The sequence below is a fragment of the Trichosurus vulpecula genome, chromosome 3 (genome assembly GCF_011100635.1).
Source record: "Trichosurus vulpecula isolate mTriVul1 chromosome 3, mTriVul1.pri, whole genome shotgun sequence".
Lineage (NCBI taxonomy): Eukaryota > Metazoa > Chordata > Mammalia > Diprotodontia > Phalangeridae > Trichosurus > Trichosurus vulpecula.
The window spans coordinates 232809523-232823116 of record NC_050575.1 but is presented as its reverse complement, the minus strand read 5'-3'; the positions used below and the strand labels follow the sequence as shown (position 1 = coordinate 232823116).

General features: G+C 40.3%; 1 protein-coding gene across 1 annotated transcript in view; it reads right to left on the bottom strand.

Annotated features, from left to right (window-relative positions):
* Positions 1–8057, bottom strand: part of MBOAT2 (membrane bound O-acyltransferase domain containing 2) — a 185909-nt gene extending 177852 nt beyond the window's left edge. The window contains exon 1 of the mRNA XM_036753079.1: positions 7980–8057. Within this exon, the coding sequence (XP_036608974.1) occupies positions 7980–8057 (78 nt within the window). The remainder of the gene's footprint in view (positions 1–7979) is intronic.
* Between the last annotated feature and the right edge of the window lie 5537 nt (positions 8058–13594).

Sequence of the window (13594 nt, the reverse complement as noted above, 5' to 3'; positions counted from 1 at the left end):
TACTTCTTGATACAATATATTTCTATTGTGTTCCCCATGATGAAAACCAAAATGGAGGTTCTTTATGTAGATCATAATCTTCCAGTAAATCTCAGAACCTCAAATCATCAATCTTTAAAGATCTGGCAGAGATATTTCCCTATCCACCCTACCTCCTATCTTCACAGTTTACCAGAATTCTCTTGAAAGTAAAAAGCACAGCTAACAGTTGTGATCATTCTTCACTCTAATATGAAATTTTTACTGTGGGCCTACCAGCACATTATTTCATCACCCCAGGCCTAGAAGATTACATCGCCATCAATCCAGCAAGGCCCCCACACTATCCAATGATTGCATGCTTTGGGGAAACGAAAAGTAGATATCTCTAACCAAAAAATGTTGAAACTCCAGTCTAAATCATCTATTGCGGGACTGAACAACATATCGGTGGCCTGCGAAAAAATGTAGCAAATATAAAAGAAAGTAAGGATATAAGAAGTGCTTTGTCCGTGCCCCTGCTTAACCCACCTTCCATTAGTGCCCGTCATGTAAATTGGCAGGTGGGTTGCCACTGCACACTCTCTCCTATTTGTCAGTGACCCACAGCAACCAACCATTGTCAGTCTGTCTCTAGTCTGAAAGGAGTGAAAGTCGTATCTTTTTGTATCTTTTTGCTGTGTTGGTCATTACTAAATGTAAACAGTAACAAAACCTGAAAAGTGTATTAAACATTGTACCACTTAGCAAAGTAATTTTTTTTTTTTAGATTAGTGTGATTTTTATAATAAATATAAATCTTAAGTAATAAGTGTAATTAATTGATATTAATTGAAATTTCCCTTTTTAATATGGTTTATTTGCAAATTAGTTAAAGCATTAATTATACCTTTACTTGGAAAGTGAGCCACTAAAAACCTATCTGCTGGTGGAAGAAGTTTAGCCTCTTTTAATTTTGGACCCTACCTACTTCCGAGTTGTGCAGGTCTGATCTACTGGGAAACATTATAGTTGCCTGATGTCAAGAACACAAGTTGAAACTAAGCTTTTTTTCAAAACTTCTATAGCTTCCATTATTGCTCTCCTGCTCCTCCCACTAAAAGGACACAATATTAGCATCAGAAGAGACTGCAGAGATCATCTAGAAAGAGCCATAAATGAGTGGATACCTCGTCTAAACATCCCCAAATTAAATTAAATTCTATCAGCCAGCTACTTCTAGCCTTTGAATTTCATACAACCTTATAGAAGGGAGCCATCTCCAGTTGTCCTGATCTATACCTTATCAATGGACACAGATGGTTCTGGAGGAGAAAGTGAGGCTGATGACTTTGCACAGCCCTCTCTCACTTAAATCCAATTCACTTGCAGCTCATGACATCCACCTTCTTGATGTCGTGTTCCTCCTTGAGAATGAAGGACAAACAACAACAATGACCTTATAGAATGTTAATTTTTATGTTCATATTGGGAGAACACAAAAGCCAGAGGGATGAGACATCAATCTGTCCAATACCTTCAAATTTTATAGATGTGGAAAGCAAGGCCCAGCAGAGGCGAAGTGACTCAGCCTAAGGTCACATTGTTGGTTTGATTTCAACCAATAAATATCAAGTAACAAAACATTACAACCCAGCAGGAAGACATAGAAAGAGAAAATCAATTTAAAATAACCGCAGAGAATATAAAATAATTAGGAGTCTACACACCAAAACACAGGAACCATATGAACACAATTACAAAACACTTCTCACACAAATAAAAACAGATCTAAACAATATCAGAAATGGTAATTGCTTGTGGGTAGACCAAGCCAATATAATAAAAACGGTAATGCTACCTAAATTAATTTACTTACTGGGTGCCAAAGCAAGCTACTAAGGAATTATTTTATAGAGCTAGAAAAAATAATTAACAAAATTCACGTGGAGGAACAAAAGGTCAGGAATATTAAGGGAATCAGTGAAAAAAAAGTGAAAGAAAGCAGCCTAGCAGTACCAGATCTCATACTATATTACAAAATGGTGATTATCAAAATAATCTGGTACTGGATAAGAAATAGAGTGGTGGATCAGTGAAGTACACAATACACAGCAGTAAATAACCATAGTTATCTAGTGTTTGATAAACCCAAAGATCCAAGCTTTGGGGGCAAGAACTCACTTTTCGACAAAAACTTCTGGGAAAACTGGAAAGCAGTCTGACAGAAACTAAGAAAACTAATATCACAAAACATATCCCAAGTTCATGATTTAAACATAAAGGGTGATATAAGCAAGTTAATGGAGCATGGAAACGATGCCCTATCAGATCTATGGACAGGGGAAGAGTTCATAACCAAACAAAAGATGAAGTGGCTAATACATTGTTAATGTACCGTTAATGGAATGGGCAGATCTTTCCCAACCATTAATAGGCCCATGTGACCTGCCTGAGTCACATGAAGCCTGTGGTGGGAGGAGCTTGTGGAAGGGGTGGAATAGGAAGTTGGAGTGAGTCAGGGCTGGGAGAGAGTTGGAGCAGGCAGAGCTGGGAGGGAGAGACACAGTAAGTGAGAGAGGGAGTGATTTTGCTTACAGGAGCTTGTTTGTGGGGAGGCCTGATGGAGTGAAGGCTTGGGGATGGCGATGCCCCCTGCACTGGTAATGTGTATAGACTTCTTGGTTACTATGATGGGTTTCTTTATTACTATGATGGATTTGGCTTTCTGGTGTTAGAATAAATGTTTTGGTTTCATCTTCCATGAAGAGAGTCCATTACATTTTGCGATTCAGAAATACACCAGCATATTCATAGCAGCCGCTGTGTGTATCACATTGGCACTATAGAAGTAAAATGGATAAATTTGATTCCCTGAAATTTAAAAGTTTTTGTACAAACAAAACCAATACAACCAAAATTAGAAGGAAAGCAGGAAACTGGGGGAAACTTTTTAGAGCAAGTTTCTTTAATAAAGGTCTCATTTCTCATATAGGGGACTGAACCAAATTTGTAAAAATAAGAGCCATTCCCCAGTTGATAAAAGGGCAAAGGACATGAAAAGGCAGTTTTCAGAAGAAGAAATCAAAAGTATTAATAGTCATATGAAAATGCTTTAAATCATGAATAATTAGAGAAAGGCAAATTAAAACAACTCTGAGGTGCCACCTCACACTCATCAAATTGATTAACATAACATAAAAGAAAAATAAATACTGGAGGGGATATGGAAAATAAGTACATTAATGCACTATTGGTAGATCTGTAATCTGGTCTCACCATTCTGAAAAACAGTTTGGAATTATGCCCAAAGGGCTATAAAACTGTGCATACCCTTTGACCCAGCAAAGCCATTACTAGGTTGGTAGAGTAAAGAAATCAAAGAAAAAAAGGCAAAGGATTCATATATACAAAAATATTTATAGCAGCTGTTTTTGTGGTAGCAAAGAATTGGAAATTATGGGGATGCCCATCAATTGGAGAATGGCTGAACAAGCTGTGGTATCAGATTGTGATAAAATACCATGTGTTCTTATAAAAGATGAAGGGGACAGTTTTATAAAAACCTGGGAAGATTTATATGAACTGATGCAAAATGATGTGAGAACTAGGAGAACACTGCACACAGTAAAAGCAATATTGTAATGAGGATCAACTGTGAAAGACTTAGCTACTTTGAGCAATACAAATACTTGTAACAATTCCAAAGGACCTATGCTGGAAAATGCTATCCACCTGCAGAGAGAACTAATCAACTCTGAGTACAAACTGAAGCATTTTTTTTCAAAAGACAATATGTTACACACTCAGATAATTATAGAAGATGCAGTATATAATCAGGAAGCAAAAGCAATTGAGAGTAAGAGTGGCTTAATTATTTAAAATAAAAGTGAGTATAAAATAGATGAACAAGTTATAGAATGAAGGGGAATCAAGCTAAAAAATTTAAGTGATTCCCTTCCATCTTTTCAAGTATTATCTTCCTTTATCAAAGAGAAACTACTCAAACACACAAAAACAAGGGGTTAGCATGGTCTCCCCCAAAAAGTGACCATCTAACTTGAACCATTCCTCACTGCTTTTTTGCCAAAGATGCCATGCTAAATATCAGACTACAGAGATATCTACTCAATTGTGATAGCATTAACACCAACAGTTCCTAAAGAAAATGGATGAAAAACAAAAACATGGAAAGTTGACCCTCCCCTTCAGAAATTCTTCAGATAATTATAAGGATAGATAAGTTACAAGCAACTTACCACCTTCTAAACATTTAGTAGTTAAAGACTCACTAAAAATAGGCTCATCTAGGAATATCTATTCTTTCTTGTTCATCTCATTTTTGCATTCATTTTGTCCTTTGATCTCCTTTAAGATACACTTATCTTAATGGTCAAAGACATAAGCTGATTCTTTTTTAGAATGCACATTAATCTTTTCCATTTTGCAGAACTGCTTCTCTTTCAAATTTATCCTTAAAACTTTGTCTACGAACCTTTTTTTTTTTATCAATATCCACCCACTACAGATAATTTTGGAAATAAATTCACCTAAATAAGATCTTATTGTTGAGAGCAGAGACAGGGTCTGGAGTGTGACTTCTTTTGTATAGGGAACTCCCAGATGTGCAAAGTGCCTCCCCCAATGTAGGTCAGCATCTTTTCAGCAATTTAGTGTCTTAACAGAATTGCCTAGAACACTTAAGTGACTGGCCAAGGGTTACAGAGCCAGTACATCTTGGAGGTGGGGGGATTCTGAAGTTCCATCCACTACCCTATAACCCAAATCCAAAGGTCTATCCACTACCTCATAACCCCACATTGCGTTTCCTGCTTGGTAAGAAAAAATTGGTGAGATAAACTGGGTAAATGCCCTATTTAGTGAATTTAAGGACATATACAAACAGGAGTTGTCTAAGATCATAGTTCGAAGATGGAATTACATCATTTGAACTCATATTGATAAAATTCATAAATCAGTTGAAGTAAGTCTTGTCAACTTCATCATCTTCATTCTTAAATAAAACATTTTCTTTCAACTCTTTTGTGCTTTTTAAACCTCAATTCTGAAACCTTCATTATTTTATTTTACTTAAATTCTAATTCATTTTATGTTTTTCATTAATGCCATGAAAAGTTATTTTTCCTCTTCTGATGTGCCTTTGCTTTTTTGTACCTTTAATGTATTTTATAATTTCCTAAATTTGTGTAGTAAAATTAATTGACACAAAATTAACACATGCCAACAGGCAATATTTTAACACCTTTCACTTCCCAGTTTATCCTATACTGATTCACACCATTCTGGTTATAACCAACTCACTGTTTTCACTGTGATAATAAATTCTTTTTTCCTTGTTAAAGGCTCCTTTTCAAGTAAACATGTGTGTGTGTGTGTGTGTGTGTGTGTGTGTGTACGTACTTATGTGTATATAAGGGTGTGTGATGTTCAAGTAATGATTAACAGTATTTTCAATGTTAAAATTAACATTTTTACAACACTGAAATGTCAATTATTTTAAAAGCTACATCAATTTTTTAAACCCTTGGCTAATGTTAATGTTAAGTTATTACTTAATTTAGGTTAGGTTACTGTTCAAAGAAACAATTTTTATAACCACTGTAAAAAGATCTTATGTAATGATTACCCTGTATTCCCCCTCAATATCTAATTGGAAAAATTAAATTCTCCCACAATCCAAATTCATGATTAAATAAATCTATAATAAAGACAAAAGATACTAAAGGATCAAGTCAAACGTTCTGGGAGAAAGGCAAATCTCACAGAGTTTAGAGATCACCTACAGATGGTCAAGAATTTGACTTTTTTAAATCCTATTTTCCCCCTTGATTCTCCTTCTGATTTCAATACGAGTTCAAAAAAGTTTATTATAGAGAATAAAAGCAACTAATAGAGTGAAAGTTAAAAAGTCATATACAAATATTAAATTATGGATCGCAAGGAAAGAATGTTTTCTCAGTCACTGCATTACAACAGGTGAACATGGAGGTTGTCTGTAGCTGTGATCAAGAAAATAAGAGTTATCAGAGGGATACTCCACAGATATGATGGCAATTCTTGATACATACTACATGATACACACCCCAGGTTCGTTGATTGAAGCAGCAACTTAGTAAAGTCAAGGATGTGAGACAATGAAAGTCATATTCCATTTGGAATATGGAACTGTTTGGAATCTATAGAATGTAAGTTGGAAACTACATTAAAAGACAAAGTAATTTTCATTGAACTGGGTTCTGACTATAAATTCAATTTTTACCACCTGGGTCAACAGCAGTGGATAACATTTTTCTGCACCACAGGATTAATATTAGGAAATAAATTTCAATTTATAAGAATGCTAAGCATTACTGATGTTCTACATAAGGTTGGGGGGGGGGTTGGTACCTCATTAAAATTTTTTTTTTACTAATCAAAAACCACATGGTGTAATCGAAGCACTTACTCCATTATTTTTAGTTAAAACAATTCATCTGAAGTTCAGTTGAAACTCAAAAACTAGCAAATGATGAACTTCAAATATAAATTCACTTCCTGGCTCAGAAGATTTCAAAAAGCTTTGCCTATCTGGGCTCCCTACTCCTTAAAACCTTGTCAAGCCCACTGACAAGCCATAAGAAGCAGTTTCAAACGCAGGGGTCATATCTCCTAACCCCTTCTTACCATACGTGAAATTCCTCCTGACATCAATGAAAGCAAGACATTGAAGATCAAGGGCAATTCTTGAACACCCTGTAATATTTATCTAAGAAAACCCTGTTGCTTTACCAGATCATGGCACATTTGTAATAACATTAAGCTAGAATTAAAAATTAATTACCGTTGGGACTTGAAATCAGAATAATTCTGTAACCCTATCTGCAATTAGCAACACCTCCAAAGTCTCTTCTCACAATAAAGCTACTCAAACTTTTTTTTAAAATCCAATAAAATTAGTGATGCTTTCCTGAAATCGTCTATCCCTCAATATTTCTTCTCCATGTAAGGTAAACTCAGGATACAGGTAAATTCTATCCATGCACGTATACATCAAAGTATCTCTGTAAGTTCCTTCCTTTTAGATTGAAAAATTAAACGCATTTTTCTGCTGAGAAACCAGATTCCCACTTTTCTGTCTTACTTCCCCCTACTCTAAAGTGTTCCTAAAACTGATGCCTGTTAGCATATCACAGTAGAACGTGAAAACTATATTTTTAAAAAGTGTAACAAGACTCGATAATATCAGTACACCTACACATGTATCCGGTCCACCATCCCTTCACTTGACAGTTTCACCCTGAAGCTCCAACGCACCCGTACAGGTGCACCCCTGTAGGGTTTGGGGGGGGAATGGCCCAGAGGTTCCGTTCTGCACAGCTGGGCGAAAGAGGCAGATGCGCTCGAGCACCCCAAGCCCCGATTTCGGCACCCCCACAGACCCGGGCACATTCTCGCCAGGAAAGCAGCTACAGGCTAGGCATTCAGGGTGCCCGGACCCCACAGCCGGGAAGGGAAGCACATTTCCATCATCACCATCATCATCATCATCACCACCACCACCACCACCAACCCCACTACCCCCCAAATCCACGCGTGTCCCTTATAAATAGCCAACACAACGTGCTTGAAACAAGCACTCTTGCCCATCCCTGGCCCGCGCTCGCGAGCCAAGGCGGGGTGGGGGGGTGCGGATGGAGATGGGGGCTGGGGAGACTAGAGACTAGAGACTAGAGACTAGAGACGGGCACAGAGGGGATCGTTGTGATTGCACAATAACAGGTTTATCGCCCTCTCCCTTGCCCCGGTGGATAAGCACACTGGATAGTGGAGGGGGGAGAATTTTCTTCTGACCTACCCCCACCCCAGATTCCTGTGAAATTAATTGGGGGAGGGAGGAAGAAGACTAAAATGTCACCCGATGCCCCGACTTCGTTCCCTTTACTGGCACCTCGAACCGGCAGGGCGGGGCGGGGGCGGGGCAAGGGGGAGGGTCGTGGGAGCGCGACCCCCCACGGGGATACCTGGTCTATGGGCAGCTGCACCGCGTTGCTGAGGGGCTGCAGCAGGGTGGAGCCGGTGGTGCTGGTGGTAGTAGCCATGGCCGAAGCCTCTTCTCCCCAGCCCGCCCGCCCTCCTGTCTGCCCCCTCGCTCGCTCCCTAGGTGAGCCCGCTCCGGAGCCGGAGGAAGCCTTGCTGGCGGACGAAGAAGAGGAGGAGGAAGATGGGGATAGAGCTGCCGGCCGCCGCCGCTGCTCCTGCCGCCGTCGCTGCTCCTGCCGCCTCTCTGGCCCCTTTCGCAGCTTGCAGAAGAGGGGAGAGAAGAGGAGGAGGGGGAGGTGACCAGGCACGTCCCTCCTCCCTCGGCCGCCGCCGCCGCTCCCGGGATCCGCCCCGCCTCAGACCCCACCCCCCCGGTCAACCACACAGCCTCCGGTCCGACCCGACCCGGCCAGACCGGGCTGAGGCTGCCCGGCTCCTTGGGCCTTCCCCTCTTCCGACACGCCCCCCCCCCAAAAAAACCTTCAAAGGCTGCCAACGCCCCCTCCCCAGCTCCCACACTCACGCGCCGGACAGCCCCGCTGCCCAATCCCAGCGCAACATGCAGACCCCTCAGCCAATCAGAGGACGCTAACCAATAAGGGGGGGAGCGTCTGGGTGTGGGGATGAATTCACTCCCCCTCACCTCTCCCCGCCACCCACCGCCCCGCGTCGCGCTCCTTTTCCCCACGCGAAAGCCGGAGCGTGATGGGGGTGGCGGACTCGAGGATATGAAAGATGTCCTTGGAAGCTCTTGCCCGACCCCCCTCCTAAAAACAATAAATAAAGTCATTCTCCTTCTAGTCTGGTCCCCAACACTCCCCCTCTTTGCTGGGAGGGGCTATGGATAACAAAGGGTAATGGGGTGGCAGGCACACAAAGGGAGATGTGAGGGAAGCTAGGATCCCGAGCGTCCCTTCCGACTCTAAACCCTTCAGTGGAGATCGAGGGGCTCGGCTAACTAGGAAGCTGGAGAGGAGTGGACTGTACTCCCGACCTCGACCACCAAACTCTCCTCCCCTGCCCGAGGTGTCAAGAGCCCGCTGTCGAAAACCAACTCCTGTTGCTTCTTGATGTTTCGTTCGCCGTCACCCAGCCCCCACCTGGTGGTTCATATGTTGAGAGAGATTGGATTTTAGAACTAAACTACACTTTGTGTTCCCGGGGAAGTCGTCCTTGGTAGATTAAACCTTAATCTTTAAGAATAAATGGCCTTTGAGAATATTAAAGGCATAAAAATTACGTTTGCAGGATTTTGTTTTAAGGAAGAAGTTAATAGGAGTACTTCGAATAGAGGGCTTTAAAAATTAATAAATTTACATTTAAAGTTACAGTTTAAAGCATGATCCTTCTCTGTCAACACAAAAATTTTCTGCAGATGCCACACAAATGTACCTTCCTCCACTATTTTCTGCAGCAGATAATGTCACTAGTCACACCATGAGAAACACTATATAGAGACTACAAGCTCCCATTGTGTCAATTCTTGATTATTCTGTCCGAATAAAATGCAGCCATTAAGGCACTCTTTAATCAACGTTACACGAGACTAAGGTAAGACTATTGAAAATATTCAACATTACAACTGAGTATTGGTATCAAGTCAAGTATTTTTTTAAAGCACTCTTTTGATGTCGAAGTTCTCCAAATGCACCTATTTACAGATGATATTGTACTCACTGTCTCCAAGTATGGAACATTATTAAGGCTCCAAGTGAAATTCTTCATAATGTGAAATTTGCCTATCATAGACACTGAAGGGAAAAATAGATTAATATGCCCAAACTATGACACGCAACTGGATGCCTCTATACGAACTTACTTGATAGGCTGCCCTCATTTAGAGGAAGTAGATACACACACACACACACACACACACACACACACATATACACATATATACATATATATGAAGAGAGACAGAGAAAGAAACAAAAGGGAGAGGAGAGGAAAGGAGAGAGAGAGAGAGAGAGAGAGAGAGAGAGAGAGAGAGAGAGAGATTTATAGGTATAGCTGTATCTATCTACTTGTATGAGCATAGCAGATGGACAACGAACTAATCCAAGAATTGCAGAGGAGGAGATCAAGATAGATTGTAGCTGAAAACTGCAGTCTTTTCAATGACCCCGAAATGGTTCACATCTGCAAAAGGCCATTGCGTAATAATCTTCAGGAACATTGATAATTAGAACAATTGAAAAACAGAATAGGCTTCCATGGAAAGAGGTCAGTTCCTCCTAAACTTGAGGTCTTCAAGTGAAGATTAAATGATCATTTTTTTTGGAGAGGAGATTCTTAGTCAGATACTAGTTCAACAACAAACATTCACTAGCGACTAGAATAGAAGAACTTCACAGGCCATTTCAAACTCTGAAATGTTATGACTCTATAACAGTATCCTCCCAGTGATGCTACATGTCTATGTATTGTGGAACATCACAGTCTCTGAAGAGACTGAAGTCTCAAAATTACCAATAACCCAAAGGTAATGGGAAAATGCATAGCGGGCATGAATAAACTACTATATATCACCATCAACAGCATGCATTCAAGGAGTAGCATTAAAGACAATTTTAAAAACATATAACCGCAAAGTATCATGGACTGGTCATGTACCAAGAATGGGAGACAACAGACTGATATTACTAGTGATCCTCCTAAATGTTTTTATTCATTTATACTTCTGATTTCACTTCCAGTAAGGGAACTGATTCTATCAATATAGGGGTAAGGTGGCTTGTGCATAGCCATAAGTGACATAGCCTATATGTGTAGGAGGCAGGACTTGAACCCAGTTTTTCCTGACCCTAAAAACATCTTTCTATGTATGACATCACACTGCCTTTCCCTGAAAATTATTTTTTAATGAGAAGGCCTCCAGTGCATCAGGGAATCTTAAGTAGAGAATCTATGGGAAAAGTTTTATAACAATGGCACAGATTAAAAAGGCATGGAATGATTTAAATTTTAATTAAATAAATTTTAAAATAAAATTTTAAATAAATCTTTGAATAAAGTTTAAAAATTAAATGAGAGGCATGGAAGAGTAACTCTACTGTTGCAAAAATGGATTTGTTAAGGTATTAAAGTAACTCACATATGGATATTGATCATTGCTGGGGGTTATAAATGACATGATACAACTTGAATCCACACTTTAAGCTTAGGTTGTTGTGTCTTTGACGCAATCTGAAGAGATGGTAGAAAGATATAAAAAAAAATCATCTTTCACTCTGAGGCCATACTGTAATGAAAGCTATAATGAAAGTTTCAGATAGGGTGGTGTAACACTAGCAGCACCTGCTATTAATGAGATTTTCAGCTTTTAAAAAATTGCCCAACAATGAGATTAGGGCCTGACCTGAGATTTCAACGGTAAAGGAAACTCCCAAGTGAGGAAACTCTCTCATATAAGATGGTTTCTTCTCTGTAAATTGTATAGTCTTTGAAATTTGTCCAGAGTATTGGGTGGTTAAATGCCTGTCCCAAGGTTCCATAGCCAGTATGTGCCAGGCCTTTCCCTGCTCAAAAGTCAGCTCTGTTCTTTATTCACTCAGTGCCTACTAGTGTCATGATCTGATTAAGGCCTTTGATACTGTCAATCATGAGAACTTGTGGAAAACTATGGCAAAATTTGGTTGTCCTAAGTTCATCAGTATCAAACATCACTTTCATAACAGCATGCTTGTCCGAGTTCTGGATACGGACAATGCTCTCATGCTTTCCCAGTCACCAATGGAGGGAAGCAAGGCTGTATGCTTCCTTCCATGATTTTTTAGCATGATGCTTTCAGCCATGTTGTCAGACACCTTCAAAAAGGGTGAAAGTGGCATCAAGGTCAGCTACCACACTGATGGTAAATCATTTTACTTGAAAAGGCTACAAATCAAGACTAAAGTGGAGAGAAAATTGGTGCACGATTTTTTAGTTCTCAGATGATTGTGCACTCAATGCATCCTCTCGGGCTGAGATGGAACAAAATATGGATAGATGCTCTGCTGCTTGTGCTAATTTTGGCCTAACAACACCAAGAAATAACTGGTTCTACACCAGTTAGCAGCATACCATACCATCCGACCATCAGTTACAGCAAATGGAGAAATATTGAATGCGGTGGATAAGTTCACTTGGCAGGATACTTTCTAGAGATGCACACATACATAATGAGACTGACATACACATTGCCAGAGCTAACTCAATGTTTGGTAGGCTGCTTAGGAAACTGTAGGAGAGACGAGTATTAGCCTGCCTACCAAACTGAAAGTCTACAGAACTATGGTGCTGACCTCGTTGTTGTATGCCTGTGAAACCTGGACAGGCTACCAGCGCCATGCCAGGAAACGGGATCGCTTCCATTTGAATTGTCTTAGAAAGATTTTGAAGATCATGCAGCTGGATAAGGTACTGGACACTGAAATCCTTTCTTAAACTAAACTGCCAAACATTCAGACTCTACTTCAGAGAGCTCAACTCTGATGGGTTGGCTGCATTGTTCAAATGCCAAACATACATTTGCCTAGAAGACTATTTTATGGAGAACTCACACAAGGAAGACGCTCACATGGTAGTCAGAAGAAGCAATACAAGGACACTTTAAGGGTCTCTCTGAAGAACTTTGGAATTGATTGTGTGACATGGTAGATGCTGTAATGTTAATGGATTAGGAAGATCTTTCCCATCCATTAATAGGCCTATGGGACCTGTTTTGACCTCTGGCCCAGCTAACAGCTTAGATACATCCTGAATCACAGTCCATTGGGAGAGGAGCTTGCTTAAGGGAGGCTTGCTTGTAGGAAGGCTTTCATGCCTTCTGGTACTAAGTTGATTAGGCACTGAGTCAGGAGGGTTGTGTAGGAGTCTCTGAGAAGTATATATATATATGTATATGTGTATATATATATATATATATATATATATATATATATTCTGATTTGGTATTTTGTTTTGGGGGTTTGCTTATGAGAAGGATCTTGTGATTCCCTGGTCGAGACTCCGAGTAGCCATATGTTCAGACCCCCACCCCAACCCCCGACTGCTCAGATGTAAAGGTTCTCTTGATCCAGTGGTGTATGTAAAGTCTATAGCAATATTCCTTTGGTTCAGGCAGTTAAGGGCCCTGTTTGCTGGTCTTTATGCTAATTTCTCTGCGTGTATTTTCTCTGATGTTCAGGGTGCTGACTTTTCCCCTGAACTAGTGAATGTAATTAAAAGTAGGATGGTTAATCCGTTTTTGAGAAGTCTTTTCTACAAAAGCAGATCAAAGAACCTGTGCTAGCAGGCCATCCTGGGTATGCTAGGGTGCGTACTGCTACAGATCCTGACAACGGACAGACTAGCATGATACGCCCTCGCCAAAGAAGGTGTTGTGCTCTGTGAGCAAAGCAGAATTGCAGTAGCTTAAAAGAAACATAAGATGTACAAATTTAGAGAAATCTCCACTCTAAGTGTTCCTATGGACCATTCGTGTCTGACCTGCAGAAGAGCATTCTGAGCTTGTATTGGTCTGATCAGCCAGAGTCAGATACACTGTACCTTGATTCCAACAGAGTAATGTCATTTTGGTCTTCTTCAAGGGCAAAGGACAGCAACCACCACTAAT